This window comes from Lipophrys pholis (assembly GCF_963383615.2).
Source record: "Lipophrys pholis genome assembly, chromosome: 11".
NCBI lineage: Eukaryota > Metazoa > Chordata > Actinopteri > Blenniiformes > Blenniidae > Lipophrys > Lipophrys pholis.
Window position 1 is genome coordinate 22,782,334 of NC_137631.1, and position 22,514 is coordinate 22,804,847.

General features: G+C 39.7%; 1 protein-coding gene across 1 annotated transcript in view; it reads right to left on the bottom strand.

Moving 5' to 3' along the window:
- The window catches only part of necab2 (N-terminal EF-hand calcium binding protein 2), a 142,374-nt gene that overhangs the window by 114,065 nt on the left and 5,795 nt on the right, over window positions 1-22,514 (bottom strand). Inside the window, exon 2 of the mRNA XM_080474449.1 lies at window positions 21,905-21,929. Coding sequence (XP_080330575.1) covers window positions 21,905-21,929 — 25 coding nt within the window. The remainder of the gene's footprint in view (window positions 1-21,904; window positions 21,930-22,514) is intronic.

Here is a 22,514-nt window from a genome sequence, read left to right on the forward strand (position 1 = left end):
ACATCTTAAACCCTGGTGGGCTTCCAGGTGAAGGTACATGTGCAGTCATGTGAGCACATCACAAACAGCCACGGTTCAAAGTGCGAAGTATTTAGGGGATTGATCAATTAATTGAATCGGATTATATATTTTTTGAAAATACTACTCACTCTCCAATCTGAACAATAAAGTCGGCTTCGGTGCCCCCGTTGTGATCTGTTGCATCCACCAAAAACATGTGACCATCGAACACCAACACTGTGGTGCTAATTAAATCAAGTCAGCATAGGTAAATGTTAAAGGTATCAGCAACCAGCTGACTACGTACACCACAGTAGCATGACTTTCGTCTCAACACCACTTGGCTTCCAACTTGCAATATCCAAAACTGCCAAATCGACGGATGGCTGAGTCTGAGTCTGTTCTGTTCTAGGAGCAGTCACTGACCAAGGATTAGACATTTGTTAAGGAACAACTGTTAAAAACATGCTGAAGCTTCAAAATCATGACAGAAATGTTTGCTGACATACTGCGTATGGTTCGTTTCACCATGCCAACATTGGCTAATTAACACATTTGATACTGGATCTTTGCAGTCAATGATTGAAAATTAAATGATTCATCAACACAGCTTCTTGAATTAAATTCCACATTTAATATACTTTGTACTTCTGGTGGGAATTTTCATTGAAAAAAAAGGACAAGGCTGGGACAAGTGCCTCAACGGTACACATTTGAGCATTGAGCAGACATGGAGGAATTTCACGGTCAATCAAAGCAATGAGCGGGCTCGTTTCTCAGGTGGGATTCTTCAGTGCAAATATTAAGAGGTGTAGACCAACAGTTGGAAGAAAGTGTGTTTTGGGAGCAGAGGAGACTTGTAATGACAACAGCAGGCTACCAGGCCTTGATGCTCCACCCACTGTGGTCGCCAGCACTGTAGCATCCTTCATCTGAGCAGAGGTAAACTGGCGGCTTCGTTCCAGGATGCTGGAAGACAGCAGGGAGCCTCTCACTTTGGCTTAATGAGCTGCTGTTCAAGCAGAAAGGATTGTCACTAGATTCTCATTAGTTAGCGGATCATTTTGGTCTTAATGAATGCGTACCATTAGCTCAGGACCATGCTGCTTCGCCATCACACTTGACAGTAAGAAGAAACTACAAAGCAAAGTCCAACCGATGTTGTGCACGTTACTGCAAATTACAACTCCATTAGTTACTTTTTTGGAAAGTAGTTGGGTTACTTTACTTGTAGCTTGTCAAAGTATTATTGTATTGTTGTGTGACCCCTTAGCTGTACTGTCAGGACTGTGCGGGTCAGTTTAATCATCGCAATATATTCAGGACTGTACGTCGTACCCGAGTATAAGTCGCATCTGTTATGAAGAGGAAAAAAAACACGAGTTGCACTTGTGTGTAAGACACATTTATTTTCCAGGGTCAGTGAACCTCATGCAGCAGCTGCTGTTCCAGAACCATCTGTGAATTTGTTCCTTGAGCTCTTCTAGCCCACGATTAGCCTTCGTTGGTTTCCTCACCACAGTAACAGTTTCTCTCCTTTTCTCCGGTACCTCACACGTTGTGCTGACTGTCGAATACAGGAGATGGAGGTGATGAGCCAAACAATCAAAAAAATACAGTCCTGAAAATACAGTAATATACTCAGGTTCAACTGAAATTCCATCAGCAAGTGGGAGGAAGATGCTCTATAGTTGACGATGACTTGAAGGAGGACAAAGAAAGACAGCAGCTCTCTGGCAGGTCAGCTGAAAGGTCGGTGGTTGTGACCACTAATGACCGTCCGCATATACTGACTGGTTAATGTCAAAAGTGGACCTTTTCCAGTAAGATATCGCTTCATAATGTTATATTACCAATGCTTGTTATGAAGCACCTCATGCATAGATCAAGAAACACCAGGCGAGGCCAACATGTTAATTATGCGGCATGTAAATGTCATGTCTGGAGTGGCCCTGGAGCATAACAGGAGACCCCCGCTCCCCTCATAACACACATACAGGTGGCATTCGCAGGCACGACGCAGAGAGCGCACATCCTCCCCTGTGTGGCAGCTCCCTAATGTGGCTCATTAAAAGAGAAGAAAGTCAGGATTTAGCAGCAACTGATGGATTCTTCCCCCCAATATGAAACGAAGCACATTGGAGAACAAACACGGAGCAGCTTTTCTCCCGATCATCAGCACTGCCAATCATCCCAGTGTGGCTGTGCTCACCATGGTAACCCTGCATCTATTTGATGCCGAGGCTCCCCCTTTCAAGTGTAACGGGGAGTACTTCCTCGACTCCTGATGGTGTAATCTGGCATCAGGCACATTTCACAGCGAGATAATGAATGAACGCCACTCTGTAAACCTGCAAGGTCACATTTCAAGAGCCTAATTGGTTTTTATTTTGAAAATCCAGACCGTCGGAGCGGGCTGTGATTGCGACGTGCGAGGATGAAACATATGTTGCTGGAAGACTTCCGTTCCCATCGCTGGGAACGAGCCTGTGAAATGAATATAGGGATTACAGAAAGGATTACAAGGTCCAGGTTGAGTGTGAGCTCGATAGGTTGACTGTGCCATCATTGTTCACAACTTCTTCATTAAATGAAGAAGTTGCAAACAATTTAAATTGCTGTGCAGCACGAGTACAAAAAGTCAAGGCCGGTTCTGGGTCACTTTACTTACTTTTATTTTCATTCCTCTGAAACTACCAAAATACACTTCAAGACAATGTTGGTAGTTTTTTTATTTAGTTTTTTTATTTCATCTTGACAAGGCACACAGCAAGTCATTGCAGCTTGTAACTCAGGCGACGTTTTTAAGTGAAAACCTTTGGGTAACTTTCTGAAAACTGCTCGCAAGGTGGAACTTTCCGAAAGTTTTTGACTCCTTGTAGACAGAGAAAAACACACCTTTTCTAGAACATCGCAACTCCCGTATCCACGTAGACGGAGGATAACACAGCTTTTCAAAAATGCTCGAATTCCATCTCTGCAGAAACCGAAGAAAACGCAACCTTTTGAAAATGCTCCAACTTTGTCTCTGTGTAAACGGCAGAAAATGCTACTTTTCTGAAATGCTGCTACTGCTAGAGTTGGGCAGTATCCACATTTTGAAACCGATAGACCTTCTTCACATTTTCCTGGGGTATACGGTATTACCGTCACTAATTAAAAATCACTTGTGTGCACACAGTTTCCTCACTTAAGCAAAAGTCTGTCATTATAACAATATAAGTCGAAATATAAGCTCTGTACACTGCTTGCCATCGAGTTTTCTGGTTATCTTTCGCTTCCCGATCTGTTACAGGATGACGCCACATCCAAAAAGTTTATTAACCATCATCTCCCGAAACAAGGCAAGGAAAATATCAACGTTTGCTTCCAGAGAGTCATGACTCCGAGTCCATATTCTCCTAAAACTTGGTTTTATAGCTGAGTCACCTGTAATGGAAATCCAACTTCGCTGTCTGTCCATATAAATGACGTGTACCCAATGTTAATGTTAATGAGCATTTATGCGTTTATATTGTTCTCTGCGCACACGTGTGTGTGGTTTCAATAAAAAAAAAAAAAACAACAGCACATACTAGTGGCCCTACATGCAAACTACAGTGTTTATGCCACATAAACAGAAAATATTTCTGAAATGAAAACACAAAAACGATGCGTTGCTGTTGTTTTTTTAAACGTTGTTGTGTAAATCGGGCCTTAGTTTTTATGCGGGACGAAATATGTAGTGTTCGCATGTTCTTCCCATGCTTTTATAGATTTTCTCTGGTTTCCTCTCACACTGAAAGGCTGTGATTCACTGAGATCTCCGGTCTTAATTTATCATACAAAGGCTTGATGCTTCCTGATTCAACACCCCCCCACCCGTGTACCTAAACCAATCCAAACCACAGCACACACAATCCTGGAGTGCGATCCATTCAAGACACAATAACGCTCTGATCTCATCACTGCTTGTTGGTTGGGATCCCAGAGAGGATTTCTCCCACTGCCCCGGTGTTTGTGGGAGAGATTGGTTGAAAAGGTCAAGTCAGTGAATCAGTGATTACTTCTTGGGCGACTAGTCTGGTTTGACTGATTAAAGGTTTTACTTCGTTCCCGATTGCTTGTTTAGACTAATAATTTCCGCAGCTTTCCTCAGTTTCTCATAACTTCAATCAATAGTTCCAGGAGGGCTTCAGGCCCTCGTGTGTTGATTGTAGAGATTGAAAAAGGAAAGGGAGAGGTAAAATTTCACAAGATATACAGTAGTTTGAAGAGGAAGAAAGAAGAGTGGAAGTGTGGAAGAATTACCCCCCCCCCCCCAAAAGAACCACCAGCATGACGACTCTCAAATCTAATTTTTATGAGTTTCTTCTATCATTTTGCAAATATTCCTTGTTCCACCTTTTTTAATTCCAATTTTATTTTCTAGTAATTTCAACCACTTTTATTTGCAATTTTAAGTTCTTGAAATTCCAATTTGATTTTCCACAATCACACTCCAACTTTTATAATTTGAGTAATTTTTTACTTATTCCAGTTTTACAGTATATGAGAGGGGTGTCAATAAGCATGTTTAAGTGTGATTTAGTTTTTTATTCTTTCAGACCCATCATGCTAAGCTTGAATTTTTCTGAGCTGAAGTGAAAGAGGAGACTTTGGTCTCATCAATTTTACTTATTGGTTTATGTGAATCAAATAAATTGATAATATTGGGTGTAAGATCTCCTCTTGAAACATTAAATGCTCATTCAAAGTGAGATAAACTGAGATGAGGGGAAATGAATAGTCTTTCAACTGGCTGAAAAAGTCTCCCTCTTACCGTTTTAGCCACATGCCTTTCAGAATCCCTCTAATTGGTTAAATTGTTCCTTTGGTTCCTGCACATGTCACTGATAACACACGTCTCTTTAAGCCATCATTTATCCCACACAAGAAATCATTGTTTTTTTCCCCCAATCAAAATTCAGGAGTCGACTTTTTTTTCAGAGCAGCTCTGAAATAGACTTCTTTTCTCCTTTTGTTTGCTTCCGTCCCAGACCTCTCCAACATCTCGTCTTGTCTTTTTTCATTCACTTGCATGGATCAGGTGCAGTACAGACGGATTAATGTTGAACTTTTAACTTTGCAGTTTCTTCTGTTGCTAGAAAACATTTAACGTACTGAAATGCTGTTCGCTTGAACTGGTTGATCCATAATGATTTTATGTCAAAGAGCTTTTGTTCATTATGCACATTTTACATGGGAATGCAAGAGGAACCGAATACACATCACCAAAACACATGTAATAGGTTTGGATAGACATTTACAAATTTTTCTTTTGGCTTAATTGAAAAATAAAAAATAAACATTATATATTAACGCAAGCTTAGTTGTTTCTTAAATGACATACAGAATACAAAAGTATTAGTATCTCAGCACTGCTGATTGCAAAGCACAATGTAAGCCTTTTCTAGCCCTTTTGGCCTGTTGTTACACTTTAAATGTGAGATTATATGACTGTTGCTGCCTTTCCTGGGCAAGTCTCCCTTTAAAAAGAGGTTTTTAATCCCAGTGGGACTTGGGGCAGTTAAAACGGACCCCACAAATCATTGATTCAAGAATAAGGAAAGTTAGAAGTATGTTTTGTCAATAATAAGGGAAAGGGGGGGGCTGGTCTTGTTAAAATCTTCCATTGAAACTGGACTTTGTTTCTGTCTTTGTTCAGTCACACACTGAGAGCTCAGTTGGTTTGACAGAGAAGATCCAGGGATGGAGGAAGGATGAGCGATAAAAGCGACAGCAGAACAGACACGATTATGGCAGCAGCACCAGCTGAGTGAGACATCAAAGGAGGGACAGCCAGAGACAGGTAGCGATACTAAAGCAGGAGAAAATAAAGGAAAAGGAAGCTGAGTGAGAGTGAAAAGACCCCCCGCTTCCCCACAGGCAGCTCAGCTTGTGTTTCAGCCAAAATGTGGTTCGGGAGTGGCGCCCCGCTACCAGAGTGCGGAGGCCTCGGTGCAAATCCCACTGAGAACTGGGGGGGGAGGATAAAAAGCTTTACAAAAGTCAATCTGAAGCTGCACGATAAAGAATAAACTAATTGCTGCCTGAATATATATCAGGAAAGATCCTTTCCGTGGGATAATTAATGGCCAAATGAAATCGGCAGTCTGTACCAAGATTTGTGAAGCATTAGAAGATGGTTTCTAGATATAAAGTCAGTAAAGTTTAACACTTTCTAAGCCCCCATCTTACACACAGTGTCCTTAGCTTGTGCTGTTGACTTCATAAACTTTGGGTCAAGACAACATTTTATTGCATGATGTTGCTTTCCCACTGCGATTGAGGAAAGATAACACTACCTCAATATGCATGATTAACAATGTTATCCAACACGTCATCTAAATTTTTTTGCTTTACGAATATGAAAAGAAATTGTTCAGGGAACATTGATGTACAGCGTCAAAGCTCGATTTGGAAGTCGTCTTTGCTCAAATTTCAATGAAATTCTTCAATGTCAGTTTTTATGTAATATTCAAAGACCTTTAAAATACATCTAAACACACACACACACACACAATATATAGGATTTAGTATATTCCCTTTAAGCTTTTTTCTTGGAAAAAATCATGGCATTCAACTCCAATATGTAATCATTCTGAGGCAACTTTTATTAATAACGAAAATGAGAAAATGGCTTGTGCATGCTTTGTTAAACACGAAGGTTTTACAAAAAGATTGACAGGTGCATATGTTTGATTATGACTGATTCTTTCCATCAATCCCATTAAGATCCCTGCAGCATCAGACAACAGCAGGATCTCTGCTTGTCGTCTTGAGCACATCCTCAACCATTCCAACTGATTTCAAAGACACTTTCTATTCTGAGCTCAGATTATCCTAAGGAAATACCAGACTCTATGCATTCTAGATCAGGAAGATATTCTGGAAAATCATATTCTAGGATATTACAACTGCAATCCGGAGTAAAACACTTGAACTTGTGACAGAATGAGATTAAAAAGGGAAAGAAAGTTCACCAGTGCATGATGTGCTACATGGGGACAAACATTAGGTTAATCCACTTCAGAATTGTGCATGACAGCGTTTTGAAATAGGATTAACTGAAGACAACTGTTAGAAATGCAACAAAGGAATCGACACATTTCTACACACTCAGAGGGACTGTCCGAGTAGGGCTCAGCAGAGCAAGTGGAGTAATCTTTAAAGTGCAGATAACCTTTAAAGAAGATAACCTCAAACTAATGACAGTGACAGCTTCTAGTGAAAATTACAACCATGCCAGCAGCAAATCATTTTCTGGCTTGGATTACAGGAGCCACATCCTGGAGACATGATACTACTGAGTAGTAGTTGAAGGATTAGAGACTTCTTTGACAGCCTTTTTAACAAATAACATTTGTTTTTTAAACTAAATGAGAAAAAAACTAAGAGTATTTCATTCCAGAAAATTTAAAGGGCCTCAAAATCAAAACATTTTCTCCACTTCTGGTGTTCAAGCAGGTTTATGAAAAAGAGAATTCTATATCTAAAGGCAGTGGTGAGCTCCTGCAGGTTTCCATAACACAAAAATACCCAGAGTGAACGGGTCGAAAACAGGGGGCATTGATTTTAGCCAGGCGGAGGGCAGAAAGCGTCAGGTGAGGAAAGCGTCTTCAAAGGCCGTCTTAACTCGCAGCCTTTGATCCAAATCCAGAAGACCAAGACGGTGAACAAAGAGACTTCAATCCCCTCCGCTACCCCCCCCCTCCGTTCTTTCTTCTACAGGCCACCGAAAGAAACCTGCCCTGGGTCCTTTTATGCTTTTCACTCCAGTGTTTCCATCACATCACTCCTGCGACATTAACTCCTTCACAGCCACAGCCGGAGGAGCTGATAGCTGCAGGAGCCATGTCACGGTCAGCAGCACACCTTTATCCAGGCCCCTGCAATTATAGGGCATTTCGAGTGAATGTGGTCATGTTTCTCAAATTCCTCTTGTGGATGAGATAAAAGATGCATTTTCATTGTTAAATCCAGCAGACATATCCAGAAACATGTGTTTCAGTCAACTTTTAAAATGTATCAGGAAGTTAAACAAAGACAAATCTCATTGAATTATCGGAGGACACAGATTCAAGATTCTTTCAATTGTTATTGTACAACAAAATAAAGAAACCCTCATTACAACTCTGTTTGCTGGATGGATAAATATCATTAGCTTTTTTAATGGTGTTTGTAACTATATTATTAGTCCAGCTAAAGCAGAATGATCCATTTCATCTATAGATTAAATATTTGAGCAAACAGAATAAACGTTCAATTCCAGTTAAGCTGAATAATAAACTGAGGTAATGAACATGAAACACAGAACCCCGAATAAGGTCTCATCCAGCCCACAACGCGACCATGCAAAACGCAAAAGTATCAAAATTGACATTACTTGCAATCTTTACTTGAAGTATCTTGTTTCTGATTTTTTTCACTGGAATTTGTACAATTCCAGTAACTGTAGAGATCATAACGCAATACCGAGACCCCAAAACTGACCCGTAGATGGCATTTATCTTCGAGGAATCAATGGTACCAGCGAAAAAATTATCAGCATGAAAGACATTCAGTGAAAGTGAGTTTGTGGAAACATGCATAATGACGAATAAAGAAATCCTGTTGGCTTGGAAGCAACGGGTTTTTACCCGCATTGGACTGTGGGCAGGTAGGATTAAAAAAAATTGGTAGTTTACGCATGACTTCTCTGCCATCTTTTCAAATTGTAAATACATGATATAGTGAACATAATTTGCTTTTGGCGGTCGCAGTTTCTGATAAACGCTTTTTAACGATATAATCTCCTCTAATGACATACTGTAGGTGATAAATCTCAGATAAATAAATCAGTTGTTCTCAGCGGGTAGAGGATCCAGACCCCTCGAACCCCCGTGGGATTTTCACCTCTCAGAGTGACAACAAGTAGCATTACTGCCTGCTGGCTTCAGCTGAACATTCACCACAGAGGTCATTACCCCACCAGACAATCCTCCAGCAGAACGTCTGCATGTGTGTCTTCATCACATCGCCCTGCAGAAATCCCACTCCTCTTCTCCCTCAGCACAGCCGACTCTAAGCCCGTCAAATTAACATATTCCAACCTCAAGTAATATCCCTCGCCCTGCATTCTTGAGTGGTGTTGTTTTATATGCATATCATTTGGTTATGTACTTGGAATTCATGTAAGCAATCATCTAATGTATGCAGATGACCTGGTTCTCTCTGGCTGAAAGTGTCTGACAGTTGCGTGCAGTTTGTTCCCAATTGTGCTCGCCAGAATCCACATAATTACGTATTCAATTATGAATTATTTCGAAGGGAAAAAGACAAAATGTGTCAGCCACTTTAATCCACAAAGACAACAGCCGAAACGGTGGTGTTTATATCTTGCACGAAAGAAGCTTTTTGGATTTAGAAAACACATTCGACAATCAAGACTGAAAATCGTCAGTTGTTCCATCACACACGGGGAATGTCAGAAACATGTTCAACTCACAGGAATAACATGCAAACCTACTCAGAAAGACTTTAACTGACGGAGCAGCTGCAATCCCATCACCTTCCTGGGGTGAAGCAACATGCTGCACATACTTTTGGTAAATAGAATCAGTCAAACCCACTCACTCTATCAATTGCATCTTTGAGGCGACAGGCCTCTTTATATAGGAATCAAGCAACACGCTTTGTCAGGAACTGGATCGATTGTGGAACGGCAAGCAGCAGAATTGGGACTTCCCGCACCACACAGAGATTTAATCAAGTAATTTTAGAAAAGTCGGCCACCTGTCCACAACCCTGCAGTCAGCACACGCTGAGAGACGGAGACGAAGCGCTAGAGGACAACAATCACTCACTTTAGATGCTACGACTGTCGATCAGGCCACCTGCGTGTCATAAAAGTCAACACAGCGGTTTTGTATGGTTTTCAGAGTAGAATAACCATTTGAATGTGCCTCAGTGCAGCAGTGATGAGATGTTACCCTTGTGTCCTTATACGATCATTTATAATATAATGATCATGTTTATCTGATTAAGGGATAATATGGAAGTAATAGTATAAAATTCTAATAGATGTTTTCTCACTATTCCTTATTTTATGACAATTCTGAGGAGAAATTATGTTAAAATGGGAATGAATAGTATTTAAAACTGATTTATCCTATTAAGCTAGATATTTTGGATGTGAATATAATCCAAAAGGAATTAAGAAAGGGTGAAGTTTATAAGGTAAGCTCACATCTAAAGAACTTTCGAGCTTTTCACAGTGGTACCCTTTAGTAGACTTGTTTTCCCCAACAGAAAAGCTGTATTCCTCCATGAATGCTAGCTTTAAAAAATTAAACAAAACTAGTTTCAGACATTCCGAATGTATTACTAAGGTCCTGCATAAAACATGCTGAATTGCATATTCACATAAATAGACTGTGTTTTCAGTTTGCGTACATGTAGCGGGTGATCAACTGAGATTAACACCATGAGTGACAACATGCAATCAGGTGTATTGGTAAAAAGACACACACAGAAATGCAACATGGTACATGATCAATCCAAAAGTAAGATATCGTATCTCTTTTGAAGGACAGTGCTGGATGTGTTTTATTTCTATAAACTGTATTTCCAGGTTCCAACTCAATCTAAGATCACTGACAGCTACAGTTGCTGTCGCTCATCTATTTAGTCACCGAGTCCCAATATTGACAGTTCGAGTTCAATCTCAAACATTTGGTTCTGAGCAATGGTGGATGAACACACAGTATGGCAGCCCCCATTGGTTGAGTTTTTTTTAGATGAAATGGTGAACGTGATCATGCAAAGCAATCAGAGAGTGCCAATGAAAGAAAATGTGCTATAAAGTGAAATCTATTCCCCTCAGTCTACCATTTTAAGTGATAACTAATGTTCCACTACAATAAGTAGGGTTTTCCATTAAAAACAGGCAGATCAGACCAGAGCATGGGGGGTCATTTTAAACACTTTACCCCTCTTTGTGTGACTGACAGAACTTCCCCTCTTTTTTCTCTCATCCTGCCTGTCTCCCTCGGCGTGCAGCACTCTGGGGCTTGTTAGCAGCAGTGTCAGTGATTAAAGACTGCAGGTAATTAGATACACATGACACCATTCTGACTGACTGACTGACTGACTGCAGAGCTGCAGAGCCGTGGATCAACGGATGAGCTCGGACCTTCCTGCGACAAATGCCTAATGGTATAGTTCCCCACAGATAATGACTTGTAATAATAGGGGAAGAGACCGTATTTGTACAAGTGGTGAACAGTGGTGTTATCGAGGGAATTCTGCATGGTAACAGACAAGTCTTTTAGAAATAGGTGAGCACAATATCTAAGACAAAGTGAATTTATGGACAAGAAGTGAAGAAATGAACAGTATGGTCCATATTTTAACAATTATATTTATGAAAATATCCTCACAGTGACATTATTTTATTAATTCATGTTGTAAAATGTCCAAAGTTTGTTGTTTGTTGGCAAAAAGGACCTTGAAATTGACTTTTACTGCTTGTACTCAGGGTTCAATTTGAGGGGGTTGAATGAATAGAGATTACATTTTACATTTAATCTTAGAATTGTTTAAAATGTGCATTGGATACTTATTAAAACAATAAAAGGCTATAATGCAAAACGATAAGCAAGCCTACAGTACAATAATTACATGGCTATAGATGAAGTAAATGTTAAATGGACTTCACCTGATGGCTCATTTTCTCTGTTTTAGAAGCTCAAATCACTTTTCATTGTTTGTGGCATTAACTAATTTACATAAACACACCATACAAAGCACTCTACGTTCAATAAGTTAAGGTTGAGGTTTGGGATCTTGCTCAAGGACACTTCCAATCATGGACAGACTGGGATGGATGATCAAACCACCAACCTTGGGATTGGAAAACAACCAGCTGAGTTAAAGTCATTAATGTCCAGTTCCCATTGGTCTGGTCAGTTTTGTATGTGATATTCTCAAACAGCACAGCAGGTTTACTATAGATATTGTAAAAATGTGTAATCAAAACTCTTTGACACCATAGCATTTATCAAATTCAAAGACTGTATATACTATATATTTTCTGTGCTGAAATCATATGAATTATACACTCAACTTCACTCTGCAATAAGATCTGAATATCTGCCACCAACTCTTCTTCACATATTTACTCTCATATCTCATCAAGATAAGTTTGAATCTTTTTTTTGTATAAAAAAACATTATAAAGGTCCATCTGCTCATTTTAAAGGTCACAGACATTAACTTGCTGTGCTACCGCCAGTGTTTGTTTCTGATTCCGTGCAACCATGAGGGCATTGTTTTTCAAACTGTATGTGGCCATGTGTATAAGTGGTGCAGTACAATCTTGAACCAAACCATCTCAAACTTACAAAATCGAAAAGAAAATTTCAGTATGAAGAAGTATGTGCGATGGGGAGATTAATCCAAATAACTAACCTGTCTGACAACCATCTAAACCCTGTTCATGTTCTCTGTTAGTGGGTAAACAAACAGTTTGTGAATTCTGCTTGAACATGATCAGAACATTTTTTATTTATTTTTTTGGTAAATGCAACCGCGCTCTGAATGCTTGGCTGCTCTGATAACTGATCAATTTAGTTGTTGCCAAAAACCCACCTAGTAAAAAAAAAAAAATCAAGGGAGTGACAACAAACCCCTAAATCCATGTACCAGATTTCATGCGCAAACTATCTGCTCTAAAAACAAAAGAGAATTTGTCCAACATGCAAGGGTTTTCAGCATCAGATTAACTGGTTTGTATGCTGACCGAACACAAACTGTGAGAAGCCAGCTGGTTCATGTGAAGCTTGTTTGCCCAAAGATCCTTCACTGGTGTTTCACAAGTTTTGAGTTCTTTGGCTGGAAGTCATATTGTTCAGACGTGACTGAGCAGCACAAAGAAATACACTCAAATATAATCAGAGTTCAGTCACTTTCACTGCAGTTTGCTCACCAGTATGTGTGATTTCATGGACTTCCTGAACCAACCTGAGGCAGCTTCCAATCACTTGTTGAGTAGTCGGGGAAATGGTCATGTGACTACACCATGTGACTGAAATGTTTTATTCTTGTTTTTTCAGAGAGGAGTAGAAGAATCAACGTCAACAGGTTCAAATCCCAAAGCACTGTACATGTAGATATACAGTATTTAACCGTAATTCCACTGTCATTTCATGCGCAATGAATTCACCAGTTTTTAAATATCTCAACTGAAATAAGTACAAGGGTTGGCATTATATCCCACTGATTCTTTAAACTATTTTTCATTAAGTTGACTTTCTATTGAGGCCATACGTTATAATAACCCAATTCTTTCCATTGATACTGCAAAGGGGTGAGGATCTTTTCAGCTTTTATTTTTCATTTATGACTATTGTGCCTTATTTGTTTTACTTAATGATAATGCAAATGGTACAAATTTAATGTTAGCTGATATTTGATTTACTGAAGTTACTGAATTAACAATAAGCACTCAAATGATCTCTACTTGAATTTGAAATGACTGAAGATTAAATTGTTTGAGTTCATAACCATAAATGATTTTCGGTAATCAGTGTCCTTAAATGGTTTCAGTTGGATCAACTCATCAAGCTTTCGTCGTTATTCAAACAGGACTATAAATTGTCATTAAATCTAAATATTATGAATAAATAATAGAATACAGTAAGCAGAGATATAATCCATCCATCCTCTTGTAGCAGTGAATCAGCTGGGTGCTGCTGAATAAACCATGAAGTACAGTATACGCTCCATACAGGCCAGTCCTGCTGTCTGTCAGCACCAGCTCATCCCTCCTCCTGCTGCCTCTCCATCACGTCTGCCACATGTCACTTTGTCTTGTTTTTGCTGACTGACAAGCTGTTTTGTTTTTCTGACTTCACAGTGATCTCCTCTCATCCTTGGAATCTCTCTCCTTGTCTTTCACTCACACTCCTGCTCCTTTGACACCTGCTGAAGCTGTGTTGCACTGTTGTCACTTTCTTTCTTTACAGCATTCTCAGTTCAAACTTCTCCTCCTTATGACTATTTTGGTCCGTTTGATCATTACTTCTTGTTCTTTTCCCTCCAATCTCGCCCACATTGTCTTGTCTGTCGCATTGAGCTTCGTGCTCCTGTAAAGGCAGCACATTTGTGTTAGAAACGTCTGCAGCTGAAGCTCATCTCAATGTGAAACAAATTAGAAATATACATACACAGAGTCCTCATTCAGTTGTGAAAAAAGAATTGATATGCCAGCAGCAAAGCAAAAGACAATGCAATTAAGTGTTTTTGATATTTTCAGACTGATTCAATTGTCGTTTTCAAGCCGATACCTCAACTGATTAAATAGCAAATGTACCAACTTGCACTTGTGCATCTTCTTTGCGATTAAATGATAGTGTTAAAATGAATTGTGGTGAGTTGATTTGCAAGAAGAAGCAACTGCGCTATTTCTCCTGTGAAATCCAAAAAGTGAAAATCTTCCTGCAATGCAGCAGAATATTGGCACACCATAAAGGTACGATATGTGATATTATCCTTTGATGTAAGTATAACAACAGAATATTTTCCCAAAATGAGACAAAACAACAATTGGTGTGTCATCTCAAAAACAATGTATACCTACCAAAATCAGCCAGCGATGCAACGTACCCTGGCCTGTTTAGCCTTGCAATACAAGTTTGTACCACTAGGTGGTGCACACTTTCATTTAGAGAAGTAGCTGGTTGTCAAGTGAAAATGGCAAATTCTTGTTGCGTTTTCGATATCCGTGTACACGACAAAAGTGCTTGGAACCACTGAAAACCCAACTTTTTGAAAATGGCTCCCTTGGTGGAACTTTTCAAAAACACTCCAACGGTTTTCTTCTGTGTTAACATCAGGAAATGCAACATTTTGAAAACACTGCAACTGCGCATGCACACCACGGCTGCAGCAAATAGTTCTGCACATATGTAGATTGAAAATAACAAAAATGTTTGCCTCCAGAGTGTCATGACTCCCTGTACAACTTGATAGTTTTATAGTTGAGAGTCACCTGTAATAGCTATCTAATGTCATTCTCTGTCCATACAAATGTCCGTGTATTCGCCATTGTTAAAATACATAAGCTGACAGTACAGCAACAACTCCAAAAAGAAAGTCGACGGCATATCCTAAAAAAAAAAAAAACGCCAGGTGTTTCTCAGTATAATACTGAACTCAAAGTGCCTGAAATTAGAAAACAGTCAAGTGATGCGTAAGTGTTGATGAGCAAGTGCAGAAGAAAGTAAAGAGCAATATTTCAACTTTCAAGCAAAATCAAGAGAAGACATCAACAGTGACGAGCATCAGAGCACAAACCAGGTTTGAACTTCGAATCAAACGGAGAGCAGACCCGCTGATGAATTAGTAAAGCAACATCAATGAAGGAGGAGGAATCCACTCCTGACGCTAAAAATCACATTTTTACAAAGCTTACTTTTTAAAAAATGTTGTTCTTTGTAGATATTACCATAATGGTGATACCCTACTTAAATGTTCAGTATTGATCCTAACACTGTGTCCATAATATCCACAGGAGAGGCGAAACATTAGAAACACGTTCCACCATGACGCAGTCCATTACACTATCAAACTCACACAGTGAACATAAAGCAGTTATCAAGTAGATTTAAGGCAGAAGTGTTGTATTGATTGCACAAGTACTCAAACCGCAGTAATACATTTTATAGCTATATGTGCTGTCTACACAAGTGAATCCCGTTTTATCCATAGAATCAGAAAGAAACTAAATCTGTTTTCAATCTATTCTATAATTTAACACCACAAACTAAAAGGCAAAAACTCAAATACAAAGAATATAGCCCCAATCTCCACAGAAAAACTTTTGAACAGTTGTTGGCAATGATTAGTTTAAGGCCTTAAGCATTATTTGTACCATTTGGGAATCCACTAGAGTCACCAATTTGATAATTAAACAGTCGTAATGTAAACATTTTTAAAGAGCATTTAAACAAAAAAATGTACTGCTGCTGCTCAAATCAGATTTAAGTTGCATATGAGTGAGGAAAACTACAGTTTGGCTCATTTTTGTGACTCATATTAGCTTGAATTTGTTAAAATGAGGAAGAAAATTAGTGTTTCGCCAAATCGCTACGACAAAAGTTCAACGTTCATGTAAACAAGTGAGTCCCTGCTCTCCGGAATGAGCCTGATTCTCATTGAACATTTAAACTGAAACAAATCTGAGCATGAGGCGTGACAGAAAACAAGCAAAGAAACCGAGAAACCCGCGACAGATCGGCAGGAGGAAACGAAGTGCACAGCTGAGGACGCCCAGACACCAAATCTCCAGACAGAGTACAAACTGAATGAGGAAGTCGGTTTAATTAATGTATCTGAGCTGTGTTTTGACCACACTGAGCAGAAGCAGCTGCAGCCTCCTATTTGCTTTAAGCAGTAATGTTGCAATACTGTCGAGTCCTGACAACGCGGGTAAACAAGCCTCCCTAAACTCTGTCTGCTTTCTGTCTTTATGTCAGGCGCCGTGACGATAATTAGCAGATGGCTGATGAGTCACGAAGCGAGAAGCAAGAGAATTAAAAATATCCTCAGTGGTTTATGACGAGCGCACCCAGACGTCAAAAAGTCATTTTTTATTATTTGTTTTTGATACAACTTGGTGACACGCCTCTGCTCACCTGCACAGGAGTTTGCAGCTGAAATGATGACGTCACAGGATTTCAAGCGGGTTTCCACTGGGTGGCACCAAAGAGCTTTAAGGTGGGTGCTGCTACAAGTAAAATCTGGATTTTTGAGGATTGAGTGGAAGCTTAAATTATCAATCATATTATTAAAACACTTTTTTTAAGGAGTCTTTTTTAGGAGTATAACAGAGGTGATTTAATAATAAAAAAATGCATTTAAAAGTAAAAGTAACTAGATGTCATGCTTGTTTTTTTGCGGTGGCTTCATTTTGATTAATCACAATTAAATATAATTAATTTTAAATCTATATTAATCGTGTTTCATTTTGCATGAGCATACAGACTCAAGAAGGAACGGAATATATATGCATTTAAGGTGTTTATCAAACACTGTTGACCTCTCTCTTTCGCAACAGTCATCCACATTGTTGTTCCTGTTACTCATTTTTCAGCCAACAACTAAGACAAACTAACTCCTTGACATTGTCCGAGTGGAGAGTTGACTGCTTCTTATCTACAACATTGCCTGCAACTGAGAACAGTCAGCAGAATCCCCGACTAACGTAGGCTTCACGTTAATGTGGTATTTTAAAATGGAAGTGCTTCGGCAAAAAGAAAGGTCACTCCTACAGAGTGTGCATAATACCGTTGGTAGACTTTCGCGTCTTGGGTTTTTCTGGACTGAAATTTCCCATCGAGAGGGCCGACGTGCTGTTTAGCGTCTTCCACTTTGGATTGGTTCCATGACTAGCGGAACAACTGCCCATTTGCGCATGCGTGACGGTAGGTCTACTTGGACAAACTGCCTGAAATGCATTGCCAGAGTGACTGTATGAGAACTAAATGTGTTGGGGTCTGACATTGTTCCTGCTGTATTGTTAAACCAAAGGAAATCAGCTAAAAGTAAGAACTGAACAGTGTCTTGATCTAAAACATAACAAATCAAAAAGTGTGTTTACAGACTAAACTGATCATAAATCACACGTCTTTGTGTTTAAGAGCTTGAGGATGTCAAATAAAACGAATCTCAGTACTTTATAATTTACAAGTTGTTCTTCTGTCAGGCCACTGGGAGCTACAATGTTGCTTGCTCAAGTTTAATTAACTTGACAATTGAATGGCTTCGATTTTATTGGGTCCTTAAAATGCAAATACAAATCTGGCTAATGTCGGGCAGGGTTGGTAAAAGTCGTTAGCATTTTATAGCTTTTTTCCCTTTCACTTGCAAAGATTTTGTCTTAAAACTGCAGCAGCTCGTTGGATTGAGGCACATTAAAGGTGCTGCAGCGAGTGCAAACAGTAAGTGCTGTCAAATGATGCAACCATCTCAGAGCCGCCCTGGCACAAAAACACACCACCAGCTGCAGTACTGTGTCTCTCTGTTTGTTGTGCTAATCACCGCTACACACCTACTCAATAGAAACTCAATATGTACTTGAGGAAAAAAGCAACACATGCTTTCTGCACAGGAGTACAAAACTACACAGGTGACAGCGTCTGATTTGTGAGCGCCGAGTCATCATGTCAGGCGATAACGCTAAGATGCCAGCAGGTTACGTGCAACGTTTCTTCGTTGTGCATCTCAAACGATGATTCAGTGCATCTGCTGAGGGACTGAGACCGGCCTTCTGAACATCTGTACCAATGAGCACATCCACCAGCAGAGAGAGAGAAATGGGCAGCCACATCTCAGATCCAGATCGTATATGGTCTATGAGGAGGAAGATAATCCCATTTTTGATTGCCCCACACACACACACACACACACACACACACACACACACACACACACACACACACACACACACACACACACACACACACACACACACACACACACACACACAGTCTCAGGCTTGCTGTTTCAGCAGCTCGGGGGCATCAGGACCAGCCCTGAGATCTGCAGCGTGAATGTAAAGACAGAACTCAGCCAATTAAACCTCAATTACTGCCCAGTTGTCAGCGATATGATACTCTCTTACACCCTCGCTCCTCTCCATGCTCGTCTTTTGCAACTGGCCTGCTCTCTCTTTTAGGCTCTGCCACCTCCTGCCTCTCCTTCTGTCAATCCCTGCCTTCCCTGCACCTTCTTTTCTTTTTAACAACCCCCCCCCCCCCCCCCCCCTGCCCCTCCCCCCCTCAGCATCCCCTTTCTCTTCTGTCTCACTCATTAAAACAGTTCCCTGGTCTTCTCCCGGGAGAGAGGAGGAGGAGAGTAAAAATAGCTCCTCTCCAGCTTTATGCTCACTGGTTCTTTCTCTTCAGCCTGTGTTCCATACATCAAATAACAATTTCTCCATAATAACTACTATCTCTGCTTCTCTCTCTTCCTCCCTTCTGCAGCAGCAACAGCTTACCTGAATGCATGCTTTACGGGTGCTGCTTGTTTTTGCAGGTGTGTGTGTGTGTGTGTGTGTGTGTGTGTGTGTGTGTGTGTGTGTGTGTGTGTGTGTGTGTGTGTGTGTGTGTGTGTGTGTGTGTGTGTGTGTGTGTGTGTTTCCAGCTACAGTGGAGTTGTTGTCTCTCCAGGAGACTGTTTAGCAGAACTTTCACACAATCTGAGGCCGACTGAAAAAAAGCTGCACACAACTGGGCCGTGCCGGGGGATGAGACCAGCGTGAAATGAAAATGTAAATTTGTCTTTACCGCTGTTCTGTATCAGGGCGGTGGGTAATTAAGTTGTGCAAGCATTTAAAAGGCTGACAGCTGATGCCACAGCCTGCTGTAAAGCCACAATCAATTTGAACCCCAAGTGAGATAAAAGTGTCACGATGACAACGACATCGTGACATTCTGTAAAAAGAAGATTGTTTATGTTCACTCGGTCTGAAACTTCAGCGATGCGTCCCCACAACGACTGAATGACGAGACGACGCAATAAAACATCATCACAGTGTGCATTAAAGTGAACAGATACCTTCGTCACAGACATAAATCTCAGAGCTCTGGCTGTACGGAGGAGAGAGCAAATGAGTAATCAGCTGAGATAACGGAGAAATCAATCCTACACACATTCATGTGCACACAAATACTGCTTTCATGCAGTTTGTGCACATTGCATTGACTTGCATTAATGTGATGCAAATTTACTCAACCTCGACCTAGTACTTAGTTCAGACAAAACATGATTTCACTTGAAATTCACATCCTTTTACTTGAAAGAATTTCATTTTGGTCAAAAAGTTGTGTTTTTATTCCTTTTTGAGACATTGCATTGATTTTCATTCATTTCCTGCAGACTAACTTTAAGGTCAATCATAACTAGTAATGTAGTCCAACAAAACATTAAAACATGTTTCCATAAACATTTGTAATTATTTTCCTTGTTTTGATGTGTTTTCATGCTTCTGGGGGACATTTCGCAGCTTGACTCAAAACAATTTTTTGGACACTACGTTGGGTTTCCATGCCTTTTGGGGAAATTGCATTGACTTGCACTCATTTCTGGAAGACTCAACAAATACTTTCATTCCCTACCTGTGATCCAAGAAACATCAAAACACGTTTCCACATGCACTTATGATATTGTAGAGATATTGTATTGACTTACATTCATTTTCTGCAGCCCCTCTCAAAACTCAGTGGTAACTATTATTTCCATAACCCTATGAAATTAACCTAATTCACACTCTTAATTTAACTTCAACGCATGCCCTTAATGAGCAGGAAGTCAGTGCACATTGCACGCTACGTTAATTTCCTGCATATTAACTCTCAAAACAAGTCTTCTGCTACAACTAGAACTGTTTTCTTTATGTGGACTTGATTTTAGTCCTGTTAAAAATGCCAAGTCACCATAATATGAGTGTGTTGAACACATTGATCCCCACAAGTGAGTTTTACTGGAATAACTCGAAAAAAATTAAAAATAAAGTCAGTGTGATTAGGAATAAATACATTTGTTCATGTGTTGCGTTTCCATGCCTTTCGGGGACATTACATTGACTTACATTAATTTCCTACAGAATACTTAATTTACATAATGAAGCTCAACCTTGATTTCTTCATCCTGAAATATAAAAGTTTTAGTCATGGGATTTTTGTGTCCACATCGATAACAAGTGCACTTAAAAGTGAGGGTGTAAATGGATCCATGTTCCCACTACACTAATGGACACACACTCATATACACATATACCCATAAATAGTGGAAAAACACATTGCCATCTGGCTGCTATGAAAGCAAAGCTTTTTTTCTTTTTTTTTCTTGCTGTTTCCTCATTAGTTAAATTTGTTTTTGCGGACGGCACGGTGACAGGATAAACTCGGCACAGAGGCAAAGGCTAAGGGAGGATGGATGAATCCGGAGGAGGAGGAGGAGGAGGAGGAGGAGGAGGAGGAGAGATGCAGAGAGAGAAAACAGCGCTACATGTGATGCCAGGAGGTATAAACAAACCGCTCACTGGCACCTCTTCACAGTGATATAAACTTTCCCCTCTGAAAACACTTTAATGCCTCAACATGCTAAAAATACAGCTCGCCGCAGCAGCGGAGGCTCAGACAGACACAGACACACTTCGCCACTTCCTTGTTTGACAAAAAGCTTCAGAGACAATAAATCTCATGTCAGGACTGTATGGAAACCTATCAGAGTGTACGTATTTTTGCAAAAGCCTTGAAAACTAATGTCTCACTGGAACGCCTTTCTTACAGTGAGCACAACATCTGAAATAACCTATAATCCTATGGACATCTTGAGTGACTCAATCATTCAGTGCAAATTTCAATTAATTGTACAGTATTAACAGTATATGCATGAATAATTTGTGCTTAAGTTTCACAAAATGAAAATATTCTTATGTTTAGTAACACATGCATATGTTGAACATAAATCTCAGTGGTTGCAAGAAAGATATCCAATAATGTTGTATAATTGTAGGATTTTAATTGGTTTTCATTGAAGTCATATTTCAGCTATTTTCTCACCCATAAAACAATACAACATAATAATGTTTTTAAAGAACATAAGCTCCTGGTAGCCTGTCTGCATTCATGAGCACAGCATATGTGCTTGTGTAAAAGTGTGAAATCTCGAGACACCAACGCAATCGGCTGGAAAACATGCCGTGTCCTGCTATATTACATTGAATATCAGTGAACATACTGCATTAACAGAACACATTATAGAAACTAGCAATTCCAGCTGTGTTTTCGCTTTAAGTCTGCAGAGACCAATTAGGAAAGTGAATATTTTCTCTCACCGTCTTTGTCGGCTCTTCTGAATATCTGTGAAGAGAAAAAAACAAAAAAGAAAACAGTGCAGTTAGTGTCACTTAAAGTATCTGGGACGAGCTGTGAGAGAATACTTAAGACGAAGGTCAGTTTTCAATTCAAAGTTGATATTACTATGTTACATAAATTAGACATATTATTAGATTTAATAATATGAAGTGATTTAAATATTGACTCCAGAGAAAAACTGAAACTAATCATTGAATTCCAGGATATATTATTCTACCTTTCATAGTGTGGGTTCAGAAGTATGGTGGTGCGACGTCTGCACAATGACACATTATTTTTCTACACTACAGAGTCAAGTGGACCAAAGACACACAAAAAAGCAAAAGGGACGCAGTATTGAAGCCTGGAGAATACCACAGCCAGGATTAAGAGGAAGGAACAAAAGATTTGAACTCTAATACTACTGATTGATACAAAGCTGTGATGATCTACTATATTGGTAATAAAATAACATTGGTTCACTCTCTCATCATTCATTTGCTGAGGAGCAAGTCGATTGTAAGAGAGGATAGACCAAATCAATAACTAAAGCTGCAAGCAGCATTGAACGGGTCCTCGCACGTCCACAAA